At 59.1% G+C, this 22,795-nt stretch overlaps 3 protein-coding genes across 3 annotated transcripts; 1 reads left to right on the top strand and 2 right to left on the bottom strand.

Annotated features, from left to right (window-relative positions):
- Window positions 1–4,147: 4,147 nt before the first annotated feature.
- On the bottom strand, window positions 4,148–5,931 carry SDSL (serine dehydratase like). Its single transcript, XM_054392841.1, has 7 exons — window positions 5,764–5,931; window positions 5,621–5,660; window positions 5,373–5,512; window positions 5,024–5,112; window positions 4,687–4,914; window positions 4,462–4,586; window positions 4,148–4,341 (listed from the first exon to the last, which is right to left on the bottom strand). Exons 1-7 carry the CDS (start codon window positions 5,929–5,931, stop codon window positions 4,148–4,150), a joined length of 984 nt encoding a protein of 327 aa, XP_054248816.1.
- A 3,396-nt stretch (window positions 5,932–9,327) lies between these two features.
- Window positions 9,328–13,911, bottom strand: PLBD2 (phospholipase B domain containing 2). Its single transcript, XM_054392576.1, has 12 exons — window positions 13,712–13,911; window positions 13,298–13,391; window positions 13,033–13,191; window positions 12,527–12,627; window positions 11,897–12,111; window positions 11,707–11,801; window positions 11,472–11,632; window positions 10,698–10,793; window positions 10,342–10,413; window positions 10,071–10,223; window positions 9,683–9,845; window positions 9,328–9,564 (listed from the first exon to the last, which is right to left on the bottom strand). Exons 1-12 carry the CDS (start codon window positions 13,909–13,911, stop codon window positions 9,397–9,399), a joined length of 1,677 nt encoding a protein of 558 aa, XP_054248551.1. The 3' UTR covers window positions 9,328–9,396.
- Window positions 13,912–14,130: 219 nt separating this feature from the next.
- On the top strand, window positions 14,131–21,198 carry SLC8B1 (solute carrier family 8 member B1). The gene is made up of 17 exons (XM_054392575.1): window positions 14,131–14,150; window positions 14,370–14,475; window positions 16,528–16,758; window positions 17,244–17,396; window positions 17,485–17,537; window positions 17,661–17,718; window positions 17,968–18,100; window positions 18,195–18,362; window positions 18,446–18,553; window positions 18,640–18,696; window positions 18,925–19,055; window positions 19,257–19,398; window positions 19,768–19,889; window positions 20,037–20,190; window positions 20,279–20,359; window positions 20,842–20,906; window positions 21,001–21,198. The coding sequence occupies exons 1-17, from the start codon at window positions 14,131–14,133 to the stop codon at window positions 21,196–21,198; spliced, it is 1,980 nt and encodes a 659-aa protein (XP_054248550.1).
- Window positions 21,199–22,795: the final 1,597 nt, after the last annotated feature.

Genomic DNA, 22,795 nt, shown 5'->3' with positions numbered 1-22,795 from the left:
GTTTTCCCAGAGGCTCTGCCAATTTGAGGATGTATTATAGTTTTTGCTTCTAGTTTCTTTATTTTGTATAAAGGAGAAACAAATAAAGTATGTTTTTGTGTTTACTGATTATTTATTGTACTGTAGTCTTCGGAGGCTCCGAATTTTTCTATTGGAAGGCAGGGAGGGGGTGGCACCGGGGCGGTGGGGGAATGGGGGGGAAGAGAGAGGATAGAAGGGGGTAAAAAAAAATTTGGGAAGGAAAAAAAAAAAAAGAAGAAGAAAAAGGAAGGAGAATGGAAAAGGAAAGGGGGAAAAAAAGTTGTTTTCTGAAAGCGTTGTGGGTTTCCTGTCCCCGCTGCCTCTTGCAGAGGCTGTTAGTGTGAATGGCTCTTGTTGTTCATTGTGAATAAAAAACCTTTTAGTTACCTACTGTTCGGTCACCTGGTCCCTTTCATTTTGCTTTATTAGTCATTTGTTTTAAGATTGATGCTGGTGGGGCTGCCCTGCTCCTCCCCTCATCTCCTGTCCCCCCGACCCCCAAGCCCAGCGGTGTCTCAGCCATCCCCTGAGTGGGATGCGTGTTGTGGCGCACTGCTGCTGCACCACCCACCTGGTACGCCAGGCCTACCCATTTCCCTGTCACCTTGGCACTGGGGAGGGGACACACACACATTACCCAGCTCAGCAGCTTCCCCAGAGCATAATTTCTTTCTCCTTGGGGGGCAATGCATTGTGCGTACCTCCCAAGAACCCCCTACAAAGCACCCCAGAGGCACTCGCAGCCCTGCTGGCAAAGCAGCCCACAGTGGGGTGCCATGGGAGTGCCAGGAAGGTCAGCTGAGGGGACATCAAGGGAGGGGGGTGTCTATGAATGCCATAAAATCTGCCCTAGGGGAGCACGGAGAGCAGGCAGGAGGATGTATCCCCCCCACCTCCCAGGACCCCAGTCCATCCCTCCCATACTTTTCCTGCTTTCCCTCTCACACTTCTCCTGCTTTCCCTCTCACACTTCTCCTGCTTTCCCTCTCTTGTTTTCTGAGACACAGAAATAAATAAAGTCCAAGGCAGGCTGTGCCTCTGAACTAATATTTAAAATGCAAAATCATGGCAGAGTTTCCCCCTCCCCTCCCTTGTCTTGCAGTAAAAAGATATAAACAGAATAAATTACCTTCCCTCGCTGGCTTACGAGAGTCCCTCTCTCCTGACCTGAATTTTAAGTCCTGGCTCGGCTGGAGCACGGAGCACTGATGATTTATGAAAAGCCAACCACTTCTCTGCATATTTTCCCTGTTCAGCCAAGTGGTGGAATTTATCCTTCCTATACCATTACCAGCATTAATAACGGGGTGGCAAACGAGCCAGGCTGAGCCTCCAGGGATGCCTCAGCCAGGGACTGGAGACATCACAAAGACATTAAGCTCTTATCAGCCACCATCTTCTCATTTAGCAGGTGGGGAAACTGAGGCAGGAGGGCAGCTGGTCCCTCCCTCCTGCTCCACCCCTCCCAGGCTGTCAGAGTTAGCAGGTAATGAAAACTTCTTATTAAGGACAGGGCAAGGTGGTGTTAAATAACTCCCTCCCCGCAGCATTTTGAGGGTTATAAAATGGAACACAAGGTCATTCACTGGGTGAACACTGGCTGCTGTTATTATTGTTACCATCATTATTATCATCATCATTATTATTAATATTATCATTATTATTAATATTATAATCATTATTATTATTATTTCTGAGGCATACAGGGATATCATAACAACCTGGAGGAAGTTTGCAGGCTGCTGTGGCACTCCCACCTCTGAACGCAGGGATACAGGAGGGATTTTGGATGATGTTGGCATGCTCCCAGCTGCCACTTCAGGTGGTGCAAGGGCCAGGGGCTCTGCGCAGGAGGAAGGGACTTCTTGGAGCAGCCACCAGATCCAGGATCTGCTGGCAGAGAGGAACTTTACCTGTGCCCCACAGCTCAGAGGTAGATGCAGGAGCCAGATTATCCCCCAGGTCACTGGTCAGGGCCTGGTGTTGGCCTGGGCTTGCCCATCCTAGCAAACACCTATGGCTTGGCACTGGCAGAGGGGCTCTGATGGAAGCACAGTGTCACACCAAGGGATGGATCCAGGCCATGGGACATGGAGCTGGCCTTGCAGGGAGCAGCTGGGGTCAGCCCCTTGTTTATCCCTGTCCTTAACTGCAGACAGGGCTGGAGTCCCCATCACAACTAGGGTCAGGGTACAGCAGCACAACTGAAGCTGGGTCTCCACCACAGCCAGGTCCCCATTGCAGCTGGGATCAGGGTTCCCATTGCAACTGGGATCAAGGATACAGCACCACAAATGAAACTGGGGTCCCCATCACAGTCAGGAAATCCCCATGGGGTCAGGGTCCCCAGCAGTCCCAGGAAGACACCTAGTACCTAGGATTCAGCCTGCCTCCAGCTGCAGGAGGACCAGAGGTGATCTCTTCCCCCACTAGCTCGTGTCATGCCACCTCATAGTGTTCCCCAGGTAACCTTCACATCCACATCCCTGCCAGTGATATCCAAAGCCCAATCCTTCCCCACCAGCTAGTAGCCAAAGCCCAAGTACCTCCTCGTCAAGGCAACAAAGGGGCAAAGCTCCTTGTTGAGGTGCTCAAACCCCACCAGCACTACCCCTCAGATAGGACCATATTGGGGAAACACCCCCACAACTCCCAGCTCCCCCCAAGCCCTCTGAGAGCAGCACCAGTCCTGGGAAGAAATTCCTTTTCAAAAGCCATTGGGCAAACATCATTTTTTTTTTTTTCTCCTGACCTTTTTCCCTTTTTTTCTTGGAAGGGGAAGGTCTGCAGAAGGTGGAAAGTAATCAGGTTTTGGACCTGGGATAAAAAATGTCTGGAGTAGGTTGTGCTGACTCCCTATAATTAATAGTGTGCCTCGTAATAGGATTCTCCAGCCTTTGGTGCTCCCTGGGCACACTTTTTTACATAAGATATTGCTCACCATGGAGAGGCAGAGTTTTGATTTATGGGGTTTGGGTCTCCAAGAAACATCTTGGTGGGACTGCCCTGGGTGTTGGGAGGTAGGCAAGGGTAGAGGGGGAAAAAGGTAGAAGGCAGGAAGAGTGGTCCTGGGGCGTTGGCACAGGATGGGAGAAAGGGCTTTGTGGGGGCTGAGCTCCTTCCTGATAGGGAGGAGGAGGAAGCTGAGGAAGGTTTGTGGGGCAGGAGGTTTGTTTCCCTGCTCAATATTACCAGGTGATGCTTGAGGCATGGGCTCACCTAGAGAACCAGAGAGGAGTCAGGGTGGGAAAGCCCCAGAGAGAGCAAAACCCCACATCACCCTGGAATGGGAGGAAGGAGAGGGGAGAAATGTTGTTGTGTTGGGGGGTGGGGGGGGAAACACACACGATCCAAAACCCCCTGAGAGGTGCAACAGCAAAGGGCTAAAAGCAAACAAAGCACTGTAGGGTGGGAATGAGAGAGAACAGGGAAGCCTGGAGGGAAGGGGGCAACGGGAGAAGGAGTGGGATGGGAAGAAAAGAGGGCTCCAGGATGGGGCACACGGACACGTGTTGGTGCACGTCGGAGCCTGCGGGTGTCACACACGTCAGGGAACTCCACCAATAAATCACCCTAACAAGCAGGTCTGTGCCTGTTGTTCTCTCCTGACCGCAGACAGCACGGCAGGAATGGGAGAAGATTGTAATAATTAATAATCATTAGAATAATAATGCATAAAGACAGTAGCAAAGTAATTAGTCAGCCAGGGAGCGCTTGCTAATTGAGGCAGGAAGCTGCAGTCCAAAGAGCCTGGGGAGGAGCAGGGGAGGGAGGGGAGCAAGGTCTCGGGGCTGGAGGATGAGGAAGAGGATGCCAAAGGGCAGAGTAGGCTGTGGGTGCCCCAGTCCTGCACTCAGACAGGCAGGGGAGGCACAGGCACAGTCCCAGCTTCATCCTGAGCCCAAGTCTTGCCTGCCCTCCATGCCTCAGTTTCCCTATGCCTACAGGGATGCTGGGTGCTGGGGATGCAGGAGTCACCATGTTGGAACAGACGACACGAGAGGAGACATAGTGGGTGCTGGGGATGCAGGAGGAGTCCAGCCCTGCTCCTGCCCGGCTTTATTATGGTTATCCTGGGTGAAAGACAAAGAGAGGGTGCCAGCCGGGCCCCTCCTTAGGGTAGGTGTCACTCCAGCCCCACCTGGCTCTTCAGGGCCCGCAGCTGGGCCAGCTGGATGCTGCTCCCCCCGCAGACCACGACCACCACGGAGGACAGCAGGGTCGGCAGCCGCCCCTCAGCCTGCAGTCGCTGCAGCCGCCCTGTGTAGAGCAGAGCCAGGGCGGCCCCGCACGCCGGCTGCACCAGCATCCTCTCGTCGTCTGTGGGGACAACGGCAGGGGGACACCCTGAGCCACCCACTTACCCCAACAGCCCCCTGTGGCCGCCACGTCCCGGGCCAGTCCCAGGACCTGGCAATGCCCCTGCCACGCTCAGCTCACCCAGGAATTGCTCCACAGCTTGCACGGCCTCTGTGTCCTCCACCACCTGGGAGATGACCTGGCACTCCTGGGCACACTCCAGTGCCCGTGCTGCCACCATCTTGGCTCCTAGACACTTGGCCACACTGGGACAGGGGAGGAGGGGGGCAGTCAGGAAGGTCCTGGGACCCCTTCAGTGAGACGGGCTGAGGCCCACCAACTCGTGACATGCATGAAGCAGCTCACCTGGTGATGTCAGGCAGGGAGATGAGCTGCCCAGCCTCCAGGGCTACATGGAAGCTGTGGGCCCCCCAGGTCTCAGCAGCAATGATAGGGACATCCTGCCAGCCCACCTGCTGCAGGCCAGCCACGACCCCTGCCAGCAGCCCCCCGCCGCCCACCGCCAGCACGACGGCGTCCGGTTTGGTGTCCAGAGACTCCTTCAGCTCCTGAACCAGGCTGGAGTGGCCCTGCCTGCAGGGTGAGGAGGGGGCTGGAGGGTGCAGCATGGGGGCACCCTGAGCCAGTTTGAACCTCGGGGATGGGGATAGGGGTGCAGGAGCTGAGCCCTGCCAGCACTCACCACACCAAGGGGTGGTCAAAGGGGGGGATGATGATCCGGCCCTCAGTCTCTGCCAGCTCCAAGGCTCTTCTGTTGGCATCATCCCACACCTGGGGGAGATGGGGTGGAATGGGAGCTCAGCAGAGCTGCATCCAGCCCTTTCACCCCGGAGGTCAGTCAAGGGTAGGGGACCCATATGGGGCACTGGACTTAGGTGGTGGTTGTCCCCAGGGTAGCAGGGTGCAGGCAACGCAGGAAGAGAGACGTTTTGGGAGGAGGTTTGCCATGCACATTCCTGGCACCACAGAGCAGGCTGAGCTCGGGCTCAGCTCACTCTGATCTGCCCTACAGCCCAGTTTTAGGGGAATACCTTGCCAGAGACCTCCACCTCTGCCCCCAGCTCCTGCAGTCTGCGCACGGTGGTGGAGCCGGTGGTGCTGGGGACCACGACGGTGATGGGCAGCCCCAGCTTCTTGGCCGAGTATGCTGCTGCCAGACCTGCATTGCCTCCTGCAGGAAGTGGGGTGTCAGGCCCAGCTCGACCCCCTGCACCCTCCTGTAATACTCAGGAGCATCCCCCCAGTGCTCCCCCCCAGCCCCAGCTGGGGGCCCAGTTACCTGAGGAGCAGACGAAGCGGTGGCAGCCCTTCTTGGCAGCCTGAAAGGCAGGAGGGAAGGAGGGAAGGGGGCTGCTGTGTCCTCCCACTGTGCCCCCCATAAGGGCTTGAGCAGTGTCCTGCCCACTCTGTGCTCACACTCACCTCCTGGCAGAGGTGGCCAATGCCTCTGATCTTGAAGGAGCCCGTGGGCTGGACGTTCTCCAGCTTCATGTAGACCTTGGTGCCTGCTGCCTTGGACAGGGGCAGGCTCTCCAGGACAGGTGAGATGATGTGGAAAGGCTTCTCACCCTTGCCAGCCTGGGGTGCCATGGTCCTAGCAATGGGTGTTCTGCCGGGGAGAGGTGAGGAAGGTGCTGGGTGCTCCCTGCAGGGCCCCCCTAACAGCCCTTCTGCCTGTCTCCAGCTGGATACGGGGCATGGGAGCCCCTTGAGAGGGACAAAGCTGTCCCCTCCCAGCCCTGGGATGCAGTGATGGGTTCTCCCTGCCAGAACCCCAAGACAACCTGAGCTACTCCATCCTCCTGATCCTCAAGCCCCCCATGTCCCCTGCACACCCTGTCCCCTAACTGAGCCAGGGCCACCCCATGTTGGGGATTACCTGGTGTCCTGTGGGGCCTTGCTGCGTGTCCCCAGCTCCTCACCTGCAGCTGAGTTCGAGGGACAGAGGAGAAGTGACGTTGGAGGGGCTGTGCCAGTGTCCCTGAGTCCCTGTGTCCAGCCAAGCAGCATAAATGTTAAACATTGCCCTGGCCCTGCCCCTGTTTGCTCAGCACCAGGCAGCTTTTCCAACCATGGGGCTGGGGCAGTGCCAGGAGCCTCCAGACACGGCCTGGGCATGGTGCCACGTGCAGCACTGGTGGCCAAATCCCAGCAGCCTTGGCATGCTCAGGAGATGGGATGTGGGCACCCAGGAGACAGGGGGAAGAGGAGAGGCAGCTCCCAAATGGCTTTAGGGGTCCCCAAGGATTTGGTCCTGAAGGGATTGTCCCCACCAGCTGGACACAAGCACCAGCTCTTCCAAGTCCAGCCAGAAATGTGTCCCAGTGGATCTATGGACTTTGCCCATTCCTTGGGCTCCTGGTATAGCAAGGGCAGCCTGCACACCCCAGATCTCCAGCAGATATTCAAGACACCCTCATCACCTCCAAACAAGTCATTGCACCCCTACCCCCACCCTGCCAAGACCCCCAGCCAGGGCCCCTCTGAACTGCATGTCCCTGTCTGAGCTGCATGTCTCCAGAGGGGCTCCGCCCTGACAGCTGGGGGAGCACCCCTAGGATGAGCACCCCTCCAGCTCCAGCTGGCCAAGCTGTGGGCAGCAGGGGTCTGGGTATGGGGGGACAGTCCCTGCACTGCCTGCAGAGGTGCCCCACGGGCACCTCTTGGAGATGGGGTGCCAGAGGGACCCAGACAGAGGCTGGCCAGAACCTGAGGTCCAGCAGCCCCCAGGCAAAGCAGGCAGAGCACCTCCCCACCCCTCCCCCCCCACCTTTTCCTCCAGGACAGCTCAGGATCCCTTCTCGTTACCCAGCCCTGGTGAGAGTCCCCCCCACAGAGCATGCCCTACCTCTGTGCCAAGGGGCTGGACAAGGAGGAGGAAGGTTGGATGTGGAGGAAGGTCTGATCCTGGCTCCTGGCCCCGCATCCAGAGGATTTCTGAAAGCAGATGCCCTCTAGCATAAAGTCAGTCCTGGGCCCCTCCATGCTGGCTCCATGGGGTTCCCGAGGAGGGGGCCACAGCACAGGAGCTGGCACATGCATGACACAGCCAAATGGGGTGCACTGGGGAACCTCCCTACTCCCCCTAGCTCTGCACTGCTGCCAGGCAGACAGAACACAGGATTTCAGTCCCCTGTGCTGCAACCCCCCCCCAAGAGCACCACTAATGACAGACACCATGCAGGACATGGGCTCCAGGGCAGCCCTGCTGCTGACAGAGCTGGTCTTTGGGGGCAGTGACTCCCTGCTTCTCACACTACCACTGTGCTTCAGAGTGAACAGCACCATGGCACAGCACTGTCTGCAGACACCAAGTGCCTCTGCACTGAGCCATGCTGCTTTGGGGACACAGGGGACTGGGAACGTGGAGGATGAGGAGGATTTTTTGAATGAGGGCACTATGGGCAGCAGGGGGACACACACAAGCTCCAGCTCACCTGAGAGTCCATGGAGCAAACCCTCCTGGCCTTGCAGTGAGGAGAGGGGCTGTAATCACATCCCTAGGGATGGGGCCTGGGGACCATTGGTGGCAGGGGAAGAGGGGCAAGGAGCCCTCCTGAAGGGGGTTAGGGACCCTCTCAGCTCAGCCCTGGGGTGCTCCAGGGTCCCTTTCCTCCTCATCTCCCCTTTTACATACCTTTGGCTCAACCTCTGCCCTGGTGAAGGTGATGCCAGGCTGTCACCTGGTCACATCCCCTGGCCACGATCCCCAGGTGACACAGACTCATCAAGGGCCACTGCAGCTAGGGCAATATTTAACCACTTCTGTTTGCTTTTCCACTTTTAAGCAAACAAGAAAAGGAAGCGAAGCAGTGACGCAGCTGCCACTCTGTTTCCAGCCTGCCTTGTCCTCGATGTGCCTGGCCTTGGGTGGCTGTCACCTCCTTATACCCAGGGAAACTGAGGCACAGGGACCCCTCCTGAGCAGCACGCACTGCCCCAAGAGCCCACACACCATGGGGACATGAGGGGACATGGACTCTGCCACCCCCACCTTAAAAGCACTGCTCCCTAGCAGTGGACCCCCTGCCCTATCCAGGACACCCATCCTAGCTTTCGGGGTGCCAGCACCCCAACAACTCAGAGCTGCTGTAACCCAGCCCCATGCAGGCCCCGGGAAGCTGCAGGGGCCCCCAGTGGCCCCCCAGCCTTGGTGGGAACCTGGCACCTTCAAAGCGCTGCCGAGCGCCAGCTCATTAATCCCCCAGTAATGACCTCGTTATTCCTAACGAGGCAGAGCGGATCAAGGGAGCTGCGTTAAGAGGATTTTCAACGGGGGTTTTGGGGCTGGGGGGAACACAGGTGGCAGGGGAGGGCAAGACAAAAGGGATGAGGATGGTCATCCCGACCTGGGGGGTGAGTGGTGGGACCTCCCTCCTCCAGCCCACACCCCAGGCTCCTCCATTCCAGCAGCTCTGCCCCACACCGGGTACCAAGCCTGAAGCAGCATAGAAACCTGAGCAGCCTGCACCCCAGAAGAGCCCAGCCCAGCCTGGATGGCTGCACACCCTCCCACCAGGGTCAGGAGGCAGCAGAGAAGCAGGGAGCACCCCCTTAATTTTGGGGGGAGAAGACCCCTGTGTGAGCCCAAGCCTGATACAAACCACCAGAGAACCTCAGGCGGAGCGCAAAGCACAGCCACCACCACCACTGCACGCAGACCCTTTATTCTTCACAGCCCAAAGGGCTCACTTCCCTCTGCTCTGCCCCATGGGCCAGCCCCAGGCTCCCAGGAACCCCCCTTCTTGGGAAGAGCACCCCCTAAATGCAGGTGTCAGCACCCACAGAGAGGTCCCAAGGCCAGAGCCCCTCGGTGAGGAGAGGGCTCAGCCTCTCACCCAGCACAGATGGCACCACAGGGCTGCAGCAGTGAGAGGCAGAAGCAGAAGAATCCATGTGGGAGCAGGGGACCCCCACCTGGCACCCAGAGCCAGTCCCCTGGGCAGAGGGGACAGTGGGAAGCTGTGACCCCCTCCACCACTCAGCTGTCCCCCTAGAAGGGTTCCTCACATGGGACAGACACCCACAGAGGGGTTTAGCCCCGGTGGCAGCTGCTCAGTCCCAGTGGACCTTGATGGGGGGGAAGGTCCAGAGGTCAGGGTGCCCCATGTGCAGCAGGGTGCTGCAGGGTGACGTGCTCCAGCGGAAGGGGGGCACATCATCCCAGGCAGGACCGCTGGCAGCCACCAGCCCGAAGGTGGGCACCATGCCCGAGGAGGTGACCTGGTACCAAACAGGGAGAAAAAACAGGGGTGCAAGTCAGCAACACAGCCTGGGGAGAGCTGCTGGAAGGGGGATATAGCCCCAAAGAGGGGACCCTCCAGCTTCCCCCCAGCCCCACCTTCATGTCGGTGCCACCATGGCAGCGCTGGCGCAGGGCGGGGAAGGGGTAGGTGCCGTTGGAGGGGTTGAGGTCGGAGCGGGCAGAGATGGCATTCTCAGCATTCTGGGGGGGGTCACAGCCCCTGCAGCGTGACAGTGGGTCCTGCAGATAGTTGTTTGACCTGCAAAGCGGCCAAGAGAGAGGGGTGGGGGAAAAAAATTAAACTTCAGGCCATGGTTTGATGGCCATGGTGGTGTTAGGTTGAGTGTTAGGCTCGATGGCCTTAGAGGGCTTCTCAACCGAAACACTCCTAGGGTTCTCTAAAAAAAAAAAAATAAAATTATAGTGATGAAAAAAAAAAATCACCCCAATGATTGCAGATCTTTGGGGTGTGTGGGGAACACACCTCATCAGATGGATCATGGAGTCCAGGTCACGGACCAGGGTCTGGTTCCGTCGGAAGATCTGGGCGCGCGGGTTCTTGTCGTAGGTGAACCAGTCACCGTATTTCTTCACCAGCTCTGGGGTCCCACTGGCGTTGAAGATCTCCTCGTAGAACCTGAGGTGGATGGGGGGCAACCCAACACGTCAGCAGACAATGGTGTGGGGCAAGGCCAGCACTGGCTGCCCCCTTTCTGGAGCGTCAGTGGGGTGGGATGAGGCCGAAAGGGGCTCACGGCAGGTTGTAGCTGGCCCAGTAGCCCTGCTGGTACAGCAGCTCCGTCTGATCGGCCACCATCACCAGGCCCCTGCACCAGAAGGAAAGAGCATCAGACAAGTGGAAATGGGAAGGGATGTTCTGGGAAGGGAGGCAGACTGGGCAGTGGTTCCCACCCCAGCCAGGGAAGCTGGGTGCCCAGCACCTGCATACAAGCATCCATGGAGAGCCTTTAGCCACACACAGGCAGCTCCTGCACTCCCACTGCCCAACTCCCACCTGTTCAGCCAGGGCAGATGGGACCCTTAGGGCCTTCCCAGACCCCTGGGGATGGGAGAGGAAACACTTCCACCATGGAGCGACAGGGGTACTCACGGGATCTGCTCCAGCACAGTCAGCAAGCCCTGTGGTGGATCCGCTCTCCCTGGTGTGAAGGCCTTGTAGTCCACCACCATCCACTGGTTGTTGTACCTGTGTGGTGGGTTGAAAATTCCCCCCCCCAATGTTAACTTTACCAGACCAGCTCAGCTGGAAGCAAATGAAAGCTGTATTTACAAGCAAAACTACAATCTCCAATGGAATGCAATGAATATGTACAAATATACAGGATTTATAATATTTACAGGCATCTACAACTAACAAACAGCACAAGGACCCCCCCTGGCCAAAGACCAGGGGAAGCTAATAGCTTCTCCCTCCCTGCCTCCCCTTTACCCCCTTGTACACAAAAGGGACAAGAGAAAGAGCAGAGAGATGTTAGAACTCAGCCAAAACAATGCAGCCAAGGTCAGCCAGAAGCCAGTTAGTATCTCCCAGAGCGAAGAAGCAAGAAGAGAGAGAGATTGCTTGCACACTAAATCTTATGGTAGATACTTCTCCAATGGGATTGTTTAGAACTATCATCACTTTCCTTTTTACACCCAGTAGTGATTTATTTACATTCTACTACTTTCTGTTCAAGACCTGTAAAAAAATTTAAAGGCATAGCCTAAAACTACCACAACCTGGCATGGAGATGGGGAGAAAAGCATCCCTCCAGCAGCTGGTCTATCTCCCTTGGGGACATCCCAACAGCCCCCATGGAGCATTCCTCCATCAGATCCCAGCCCTCCCAGGACAAGCTCCCACAGGCCATGCCACTCCACTCACGTGCCGCTGTTGAAGCGCCGGAAGATGGCAGCCCACTCGGGACCGCTGCGGGCCAGCCGGTTGGCCACGATGTTCCTCAGCCACTCCAGGACACTGCCCTGAGGCTCCAGGTACTTCCACAGTGCTGGGTTGTTGTTCCCAATGGTGGTTTCCAGAGCTACCTGCAGGAAGGGGAGTGATGAGGAGGGGGAGTGAAGACAGGGAGACAACCCCCCAGGGCCAGCCCCTCACTCACCAACCCACTGCTGAGGATATAGAAGTCATCCTCGGAGAAGATGGTGCCAGGGTAGGAGGAAAACACTTGGATGCTGCCAGGGATCTGAGAACTGCCTGGAGGGGGTGGTGGGGGATGCAAAAGCAGGGGAGCATCAGAAGGAGGGTGTGAGATGCAGCCCCCCCAGCCCAGCCCAGCCCAGCCCACGCACCGTGGGCCGAGACACGGAAGGGCAGTGTGTACTTCTTGATGATGCGCAGCATGGACTGGTAGGAGGCCCAGGTGTCGTGAGCCACCAGGAGATCCTGGTGGCCTGGCAGCAGCTTCAGGAGGGCAGAGCAGGAGCCTGAGCCCAGGACACGGTGTGAGGAGGAGCGGTTCAGAGCAGACTCCAGGTCCTCCAGGTCACCCCCCAGTTGCAGCAGGCTGGGGCAGGAGGGGGATGAGAGATATGGGCTATCAGGTGGGGGACAGCCCAGCTCAGGAGCCGAGCTGGCTTAGAGCAATCTGTCCATCTGTCTGAAGCATAGGGTGCTTCTTCATCCCACCCCAGTGTAGGTGTTAATCCCAGGAGCGCCCTGGCAGCCTGAGCAGAGGAGAGAAGGGTGAGCACAGCAGTGGGGAAGATGAGGCAGGAGGTTGCAGTGGGTCTAGGGACATGGGGAACTCACCTTGGTGCCATCACATCCCAGAGGTAGAGGACAATCACTCAGAGAAGTTGGGCAAGGGGGACTGGGTATTCCTGGACATCCAGGATTGATCCCCATGGCCATTCCCAGTAGCACCTCAACCCCTGGGGTTCCTACCCCCCACTCCCCATCACCTCTGAGAAGGAGCTTACAGGAAGCCAAAGGGTGACAAGGTGAACCTGCCCTGTGGGAAGTCCAGGTGCCCGTTGTAGCTGTCCTCCAGCCCCTTCAGCTGCAGCAGGGCCAGGTGCACCTATGGGGACAGGGGACAGAGCTGGCACTTGGCTCCTGCTGAGGGGAGGGATTTTGGGAGATGGGCTCTCCCCTTCCCCCACCCCAGCTGGGTCTCACTAAGTCTGGTGGGTCAGACTGGGAGGCACAGGGGAAAGCTTTACTGTCAGCAGGGTTGTGACTCAGCACCAGTGGCCTGGGAGGAGGCCAAACCACCCCCTGTGCACCCCAGCAGTGGCACGTGAGGCTCCAGCAGGGAGAAAGTCAGAAGTCAAGGAGGATCCATGGCAGCCACATCCCTGTCATCCTGCCTGGAGCCTGGCCAGGACACCCCTTGCTGCCCTCTCCCCTCCTCTTGACTAAAGGCTCAATTAACCCCAGGGGCTGTAGGAGATACTTCCCCTGGGTGAGGGTGCCCCACCCTCACCTGATGCCAGTACTCAGGATCCTGCCCCTTCCCCATCTGCTCCTCCATCCAGCCCAGGTTGGCCTCCAGATAGCTCCGCAGCTTCTCACAGTACTCGCTCTGGTACTTGAAGGGGCCACAGTAGCCCACCATGGTGTTCATCCAGTGCATGTACATCAGCTGTGAGACACAGTGGGGGGGGACACTGATGGGGGTCAGCCAGGAGAGAGGGAAGGGACTGCAGCACACCCCTCAGGCCCCCAGTTTTGGAGTGGTCACCTCTTACCTGCTCAGAGACGGCGGCCTCAGCAAGCCCAGCAGCGTAGGCTTGCAGGCTGTCATTGTACGAGGCATTGGTGGTCACCTCCAGGAAGGCCCAGCTAAGAGGACACGGACATGGGTGGGTCGTGGACACGGGTGGGCCACAGACATGGCAGGGACATGGGGGGATATGGACAGGGGGTGGGACACAGGCCAAAGACATGGACAGGTCACAGACATGGATGAGTCACTGACACGGGAAGGACGGACATGGGTGGGATATAGAGGGACATGGAGATGGGTGTGACACGGACACGGGTGGGACGGGATGCCCCACCCGCAACGTCTCCCCCGAGGCCGCCCCCACCACCCCATCCCCACTCAGCTCCGTGCGATCCCCCAGCCCGTCCCCTCCCGGAACCGCCCAGTCTGTCCTTACCCGACGGTGTGGATGCGGTCATCCAGGCTGGCCCAGGCAACGGCGGCGGGGTGGCGGCCGGGCAGGACGCGGAGCCGCTCCGAGCCGGGCTCCAGCAGCACGGAGACATTGCGGGACAGCGAGGGGGAGGCGGCGGCGGGGACAGTCCTGGATACGGCAGCGGCCAGGGCGACTACCAGCACCCCCCAGAGCGGCGCCATGGCTAGAGGGGGGCGGGGCCAGAAGGTGTCCACGCCCCCAGCACGGGACGAAGGGTGGGGCTACAGTAAGGCTCACGCCCCCACGGAGCTGCTTACTGGGAGCTGTCTGTGGGCAGGGCTAGAATATGACCACGCCCCTGAGGTGTCGTAGATGGATGGTGATTGGGCCGCGTGAGGATCGGGGGCGGGGCTACAACACATCCACGCCTCCGAATCGCCATGACGGGGCGGGACATTGGGTAAGGGGCGGGGCAACGTGGGAGACACTCCCCTGTCTCCGATCGTCCGCCTTAGCTGTGGCCGCGGAGGGGACCCAGGGGGCTTGCAGCCCGCACCACAAACACCCCCTTGTTCCGCCCCGTCCCGAGCTCCCCACTTGACCTCACGCATACGTCCACGCCTCCGTCTCTCCCCGACCGATCCCGCACACTCGGCACCCCCCTTGCCCACTCCCACAGGAGCTCGGTGCGCGTTCAACACACGCACCCCCGCTTCATCCATTCCCCAGCATTCCAGAGCACACGTGGCCGCTCCTGCTGTAGGGAAACCGGCCCCGTGTTTCCCGTGGGGTTGTCTGTGGGGTCCAACCTCTTGCTATTGCAGCCCATGGGAAGTGGTTCGGTGACAGCACACCAGTGGGGGGGAGTCCGGGCCCCACGGGAGTGTCACAGCTCCGTCACAGCACAGCGCAGCCTGGCCTTGTGCAATCGCAGCCGGCGCCTGTTTATTGCCCTCCCTTTCACCTCTGAGGGGCAAAGTCCCCTGAAGCACGGAGAGTCCCAGTGGAGCAGTGGCAGAGGGTTTGGAGCCCTCCCACCCTCAGTCGCGACATCACCGTGAGGTGCATGAAGTCCCCGTGGCCTGGCTCTGTATCACCCCCACTTGTATTACCCCCACATCCCACTACAGCCACCCGGCTGAGGCCTGACACACTTGTGCCATGCCACAGCAGTGTGCCAGGCAGCACCAAGGAGGAACATGGAGCTAAGCCCCAGAGCCCACACTGAACTGGGACACCCAGTGGGTACTGAGGGTGAGGGGACTCAACTGAGAGGGTAGGGGTGCTGCTGGGGCACTGTGCCAGGGCATGTGCTGCTGCCTGGCAGGGACTGGTAATGCCCCTAATTGGATCAACCTTGGAGCAGGAAAAGGTGTCACACGCCTGGGGCTATTCTGGGCAGGACAGCACCCCAAAGTCACTGCTTGCACTGGCACGTGGTGTGGCCCAGCATGCCCCAGCAGCTCCCAACACCTGCTGGTTAATATGCCAGTGTTATCCAGTGCCCACACATCCCTTCTACTGCACAAGAGTGCACCAGCCACCTAGACCTGGTCATGCACTGGGATGCGGGTGCAGAAACCAAAGTAACATGAGCCACATGCCAAGCACCAAAGTTTGTCTTAAAACCAGAAAAAACAGCTGAGCAGAGAGCAGCACTGAGACAGTGGGCTGGGGGTAATGCCCAGGACAAAGCTAGGGCTCTGCTCTATGTTCCAGACCAGCTTGGCAGGGGCTAGGGCTTATGCAGCTGGCTATTAGGTGCCAGGCTTGGACATAGGCTCCTGCTAGGAGCCAGGAGACCCTCCAAGTTGGGCACTGCCTTTGAGTATTTTCCTTCCTTTCGCTTCTCCCTGGAGAAAAGTGCAGTGTGTGACTTCAGTGACAAACTGGGCAGGGTGGGAAGGGGACCCTTTAGTCCCTAAGGTTCTTGGGTCCACACTGACTTTGACTAAGTGCCCCTGTCAGCATCCCCAAAACTCTGGTGTGGGGTCTTGCAGGGACATAGCCAGGGCTAGGGACAGCAGGATGTACTGGGACAGGATACACCTGGGGCCACCAGCACTTGGGAACAAACCGTGCTGCTCCCTCCAGGCCTGTGGTGATCTGGCCTCTAGTCTCAGAAGGTCACCCCAAGCAGGGGTTAGATGGGCACCCACCCAGAGCAGGTGCCCAGCCTCTGTTCTGCTGCAGCCCGCGGGCACCGGGCAGAGAGCGGGAATGGTGTGAGGGGGGACTGGACAGAGACACCCGCGCCATCCCCGCCACCCTGCCAGCCCCGGGTAACAAAGTGTCGCTGTAGCTTTAAGAGCGGAGGGTGTCGGCCCCTTTAAGCACGGGGAAGGAGGGAGAGCAGGAGCGGGAGGGGTCAGCTGCTCGCGCACGACAGCGGCGCCGCAACGGTGGGTCCGCGGGGCGGGTGGGGTTCCCCGGCTCCCTCCAGCATCCCCCGCAACATCCCCGGGAACCCCTTTACCCACCCCGGGGTCGCCAGCCCCACTCGCATCGAGCTCTCCCCGTTCTCTCCCTGCTTGGGGGGGGGAGCTGCCCCGTGGGTCCCCCAGTCCTGCGGGGTTGGGGGGCAGTACCGGCCCCATTCCTGTCCCCCTGCCCCCTCTCCCTTTGCTCCTGAGGCTGAGTCCCCACGGTGAGGGCGCGGCGGGGCTGCTCAGCCTGGCGACGGGTTGCTCAGACCGTTTTAAAAATTATTATTAATAATAATCATATTTACATTTTATTTTTTAAATTATTTGGTTTTGACCTCTTCCTCCGCCTTGCCCGGGGGAGCGCGAGATGGGGGGGTTCCGGGAGTTTTCACCTCTCCCCCTCCCCGGGAGTCGCTGCCAGCAGTAGGTTCCCCTTTAACCCCCATAGCCATGGGGCAGGGTACCCTGGGGCAGGGTGCCATGGGGTCGGCCGGGGTGCTGAGCCTGGCCGGGGTCCTGAGCCTGGCCGGGGTGCTGGCTGGGGACAACGGGGTGCAGCCAGCCGGGATCCCGCTGCCGCTGGACCTGGGACCCACAGTGCCCCCCGGGAAGGATGCTCTGAGCCACAGCCGGGGCCCGGATGTGAGTTTGGGGACTGTGGTGGGGTTTGGGGGGGCGGTAGGAGGGATGCGAGTGCTGCCGAGGTGGTGGAGTCTCACCCCGTCCTGCCCTGTCCCTGTTGTCCCAGTCCTCGCCATCGCAGCTGGGATCTCACCAGGATATACTGCGCTGTTGCTTTTCTCCTCCAAAAACCTCCCCGCCTGCCAGCCCGGCGGCTTCCCACGGTCGGGGCTGGGTGGGGAGCGGTGCGGGGCCCTTGGAGACATTGATGGGGACAAGAGCTCGCACTCCCACTGGCCCTGGCTACAGCCCTGAACCCGTGTCCAGGTAGCACAGATGGGGAAACTGAGGCAGGGTTGGCAGTGACTCACCAAAAGTAGCTCAGCAGAGGGACGGTGTCACGCTTGGGGTGTCCGATGGCAGCGCTCACTGGAGGGCAGTGGATGCTGGGGGTGGGGGACAGGACTCGGGCCGTCCAGTCGAGTACCTCAGGCTCTGCCCCGCAGTGCCGGGAGGTGCGGAAACAGAACAGCTCCGAGTGGTGCCGCTTCATCCGGAGCAGCCCTGACTGCCGCCTGGAGGGGGGCTTCCTCGACTACCTCAATGGGGTCTTCTGTGTCTTCCCTCCCCGGCTGCTGCCCCTGGCTGTCACCCTCTATGTAAGGACAGAAGTGGGGGGTGCTCTGCTTTGGGGGTGTGGGGTGGGCACCTCACTGACTCCTCTCTTTTCCATCCCTGACACCCCAGGCTCTCTGGCTACTGTACCTGTTCATCATCCTTGGCGTGACAGCAGAGAAGTTGTGAGTATCCCCACGGAGGATGAGGGTCCTTGGGGTGAGCCAGGAGCCCCATGGTCCTGGAGCAGGCTCGTGGTCCCTGAGCAGTGCCATCATCCCCCTTTGCCTCACTCTCTGCCCTTTCAGCTTCTGCCCCAACTTGTCAGCCATCTCCACCAACCTGAAGCTGTCTCACAATGTGGCAGTATCCTTGGTGGGTCATGTTAGACTGTAGCTGGGGATGGGGTATGCAGGGACAGGTGATGCAGGGAGGTGGCTGTGATGGGGATGGGCTCACTTTGTATCCCTTGGGCACCATGCCAGGAGAAACCAATTTGGAGCATGAGCCAGAGGTGGCAGTGGGGCCATCTGTTGTGTGCTGGTACTGGGAGGGAGTCTTGCAGTGGCTGGAGTGGGCAGGTACCCCATGTCCCCATGGGGATGAGGCCACTAGGTCTTTTCCTTGACGTGTCCTCTCCATGGTGTCACCTTCCTGGCCTTTGGCAATGGAGCACCAGATGTCTTCAGTGCTGTGGTGGCCTTCTCTGACCCCCGGACAGCAGGGCTGGCCATTGGGGCCATCTTTGGTAAGGAGACCCCCTACTGGCACTGCTGGCACGTGGAGGGGGAACACTGTGGGCCATGGGATATCCCCCACTGAGAGACTCATTGCTTTGGCAGGTGCTGGTGTGTTTGTGACCACAGTGGTGGCTGGGGGCATCGCCCTGGTCAAACCCTTCACGGCTGCCTCCAGGCCTTTCCTCAGGGATGTCATCTTCTACATGGTGGCTGTCTTCCTCACCTTCATGGTCCTCTACTTTGGGAGGATCACGCTGGGAGAGGCTCTGGGTGAGCACCCGGGAGGCTGGAGCTGGGCAGGTGGTGGGAGCAGCCTGGCAGTGCCATAACCCCCCTTGGTGTCCCTACCCCAGGTTACCTGGGGCTGTATGTCTTCTATGTCTTCACCGTGGTGCTCTGCACCTGGCTTCACCGCCGGCAACGGCAGGAAGGGCTGGCACCCCCTGGGTCCTGGGAGCCAGGTAAGGGCTGCCTGGCTTTGTTGTTGGGACCCCCGGCATCCCAGGGGGCTTCTCCACCATCCCCACAGCTCTCTTCTTCCCCCCAGAGGTGCCAACAGATGCTGAAGAGCAGGAGTCCTCAGGCACAAACAGTGGGGACTATGGTACGTTGCTCCTGATGGCCTTGGGGTTGGCTCTGCTCTGCCTTTGAGGGTGGTCAGGGGTTCCATGGACCCCCAGAGTGCCCTGTGCATGACCAAACTCATAGGGTGGCTGTGGCCACGTGCTACCCTGGGGCAGGGGGATCTCCCTGATCCACAGCCCCATGCTGGAAGGCTTGGGAGGCATACTGGGCATACCCTCCCTTACTCAGGCACCGTGACCCCTGACAGGTGAGGAGTACCGGCCCCTGCTCCCCTCCCAGGACACCTCACTGCGCATCCTCACCGCTGCCCTCAGCCCCTTGGACTACCGCAAGTGGAGGAGGAAGCCCTGGTACTGGCGGCTCTTCAAGGTCTTCAAGGTGAGCAGGGGGAGACATGAGCTGGGAGGAGCCCCCATACGAGGCACCCCACTCCCTGCTGGTCCTGGGACGGTGTCACCCCGGGCTCTGCAGTGAAGGTGGTGGGACAAGGACAAGTGGGTTGGGGACAGGCCACAGGGTACCTCCTGGGGTGCTACATCTCTGGGGTCCCCCATCCATGCTCACAGCTGCTCCTCTCAGATGCCTGTGGAGCTGGTGCTGCTGCTCACCGTTCCTGTTGTGGACCCTGACAAGGAGGACCTGAACTGGAAGAGACCCCTCAACTGCCTGCACATCCTCACCAGTCCCCTGCTCTGCGTCCTCACCCTGAAGTCAGGCACCTGTAAGAGCCCTGGACACCCAGGAAGGGACAGGACTGAGATAACCACCAAAGGCTGGGGACTGAGGAGCCCCTTGGAGCTGGCACCTCACCTGGGGAGGGAAGGACAAGCCAGTGATGAGCCAAGCTAGGGATCTCTGGTTTGCAGCTAGATGGCTCAGTCCTCCCATCAGGGGTGTGGGGGTTTGGGTCCCCCAGCAGCCAGGTCCTGGGGGAGAAATAGGGCAGGCCTGCCCTACCCAGGGAAACTGGGGCACAGATGGGAGCAGCACCGTGAGGGCAGAAGTGGCTTTAGGGGCAAAGCTTTACCTCATACCATGAGTCTGCTCAGATCAGCCCCACTGATGTCCCCCTTTCTCCACCATGTGCCAGATGGACTGTACCAGATCCAGGGTGTCTTCCCAGTCTGGGGACTGGTCATACTGGTTGGCTTTGTCCTGGCCTTCATCACCTTCATCACCACAAGCAACGACGAGCCACCCAAGTACCACTGTGTAAGGTGCCCCTCAGCCCAGCACACTCCAGATCTGGCTGAGAGTCCTGGGAGCAGAGCAGGAGCCAGGACCTCTTTCCTGGTTCCCAGCGTCCCTAGGAGGGACGTGGCTGGCTGGAGGTGTGCAGCTTACCCCTCTGCCTGGCAGGTGTTTGCCTTCCTTGGGTTTTTGGCCAGTGCCATGTGGATCAACGCTGCAGCCACAGAGCTGGTCAACATCCTCCGGACCTTGGGCATCATCTTCCAGCTGAGCAACACCGTGCTGGGCTTGACACTGCTGGCCTGGGGCAACAGCGTCGGTGGTAAGGGCTCTGCTGTGCCCCAGTGCCACCCCACAAGGTGTATCCATCCTCCTGGCATCTCCTAAAGTCTCTCCTTCTTCCTCTGCAGACACCTTCTCCGACCTCACCATGGCACGGCAGGGCTATCCCCGCATGGCCTTCTCTGCCTGCTTTGGGGGCATCATCTTCAGTATCCTTTGGGTGCTGGGGGAAGGTGGTGGTTGTGGTGCTGCTGGTGGTGGTACTTGGGGCAGGTGCTGCCAGAGAGAGGCCCTGCTTCTGGGGAAGCCCTAGGAAGGATCCATCACAGAGTCCCTGGGATGTTGGTAACCTCCTCAGTGCCTGCACAGTGTGGGGGAACTGGTGTGGTATTTGTGAATCACAGGAGCTGCAGGGATGGAGCCAGCAGCAGCCCCCTGTTCCCAAGGGGAAGCGTTTGGGCTGGGGTCTGACAGATTTGGCATCTGCCAAAGGGAAGGAGGGGAAGAGGTTGTACCACTCCCCAGGCTGAAGCTTCTCCTTCTTGAGTGCTCCAGACTGCACTAACCACAAACAGGATTTGGGCTGGGCAACAGCCATGGGGTGCAGACAGACAGACAGGGAGGGATGTGGTCAGCTCCATTGCTCCCCTGAAGTCTCCTGTGCTGTGTGTCCATCCTGACTGTGTCCCAGATATCCTGGTCGGTGTGGGACTGGGCTGCCTGCTGCAGATGACCAGCAGCCAGCCAGTGGTGAAGGTAAGGCTGCCCCAGCATGGTGACAGGGTGGCACGGGTCAGGCTGGCAGCAGGAACCCAGTGTCATTCCACATCACTCTCCCTCTCTCTGGCAGCTGGAGCCTGACAGCCTCCTGGTCTGGATCCTCGCTGGGGCCCTGGGGCTGAGCTTGGTCTTCTCCTTCGTGTCAGTGCCAGTGCAGTGCTTCCAGCTGGGCAAGGCGTATGGCATCTGCCTCATCCTCTACTACCTGGCCTTCCTCTGTGTGGCCCTGCTGACCGAGTTCAGGGTGATCCATCTCTCCACCATCTGAGCAGCAGGAGACACACAGGCAGCCCTGCCTCTCACTCTGCCTCCCCACCGGATCAGGGCCTTGCTGTTCCCTTTCCCTGTCCCTACCACAGGAACAAGGGCACCTCGATCTCAACCCCACCACATCCTGGAGGCATCACGTGCCAGCCCAGCCCTTGGCCTTCACTTTCTGGAGGGTAGGAGTCTTGTTGTGCTGGGGGAAGGGAAAAGGAGCTGTTAGTCATTAGCTATGTCCTGTCCCTGCTCTGTATAATCTGGTTTAAAGGTGGCTCTGAGCTGGGGTGAGGTTAACACCTCTGCTTCCTCCGGTCCTGGGGACAAGGCCAGAGGAAAAGGCAGCTCCAGCCTGGGGTCAGCCTCTTCCACTTTCCCATCCCCATCTCCTTCCTGGCTGCTCTGGGACAGGGCTAGGGCAGCTGTGCTCCAGGGGGTAGCTCTGTGAAGGGCTGAGCTTGAGGTTATGGTTGCAAGGGACACTTTGCCTCTGCTCTGTGCAGCAGAGGCAAAGTGAGATGGGGTTAAGGTGAGAAAAGCAAGCAAAGCTGGAGGGGAAAAAATAACCTTAACAAGGGAGGCTGTTTCCCCCTGCTTTTGCTTTTTTTTTTTTTTTTTTTAAGCTGTTTTTTCACCCTGAGTTGCAGATCCTACTTTTCTCCTCCTCCTTGGAGGGGTAGAGCTGTAGGGAAAGGATGTTTCCACACAGTGTTAGCCTCTGGCAAGACTAGGTTTAGGCACTGTAAAAAAACAAAACAAAACCCCAAATCAACTACAATTAAAAAAAAAAACAAACCCGAACACAACCCGAACCTTGACTTGTGGTGCTTGCTGGGCGGGTTGTTTGCTCAGGGTTGTTTTCTCCTGCTCTCCCCCTAACCCTGCTCTGAACCATTGCGGTGCCTTTGGAGGGCAGAGGGAACGCCGGAGCTGACACAGCAGCAAGGAGGAGGTTGGGAGCGGACTGACAGCCGTGGCGATGCTGAGTGTGTTTTTCCCAGAGGCTGAGGGAAGTGGTTTCCTCCACGTTCCCCCGCAGCTGGTTTCTCAACAGCAGTCACATGCGTGACTCGGCCGCTTCGTTGCACGGTTGGGAACTGCGGCGTCAGGGCGGTGCTGGTGTGGGGTCAGCTCGGGCGGTGAGGAGCATTACTCAGCTCCCCGGGGATGAGGGACACAGCGGTAGGGCAGCCCAGAGTCCTGGGGAAGGGCCACAGTCCCGGGGGGATGCAGAGAGAGGGCTGGCTCTGCTTCTGCTCCTTGTCAGAGCATCTGAAGGGCGCAGGCGGAGCCGAGCCGCCGGTACGGGCGGACAGCCACACTCTGCTCTGCGGGGACAGAGGCAATGTTTCGCAAGAAGCACAACGGCCAGACCTGGTTCCTGCTGCCTCCCAGGGCTGCCAGCAGCCTCCTGGGCCTGGGTCATTTCTCCTTTTTCTAACCAGACGTGGGCTTTGCACAACAAATATCCCTCCCCGTGCCTGCAGCTCTGGGCTCTGCCCTGAACTTGCTCACAGGTTACTGGCAGGTGCTGGAAAGATCTGGGGAGATAAACCTTGCTTCCATACACACACACCAGTAGAAGCATAGAACGGTTTGGGTTG

The sequence above is a fragment of the Indicator indicator genome, chromosome 26 (genome assembly GCF_027791375.1).
Source record: "Indicator indicator isolate 239-I01 chromosome 26, UM_Iind_1.1, whole genome shotgun sequence".
Taxonomy (NCBI): Eukaryota; Metazoa; Chordata; class Aves; order Piciformes; family Indicatoridae; genus Indicator; species Indicator indicator.
The sequence above is the reverse complement of the archived record's forward strand: the minus strand, read 5'-3'. Positions and strand labels throughout refer to the sequence as shown.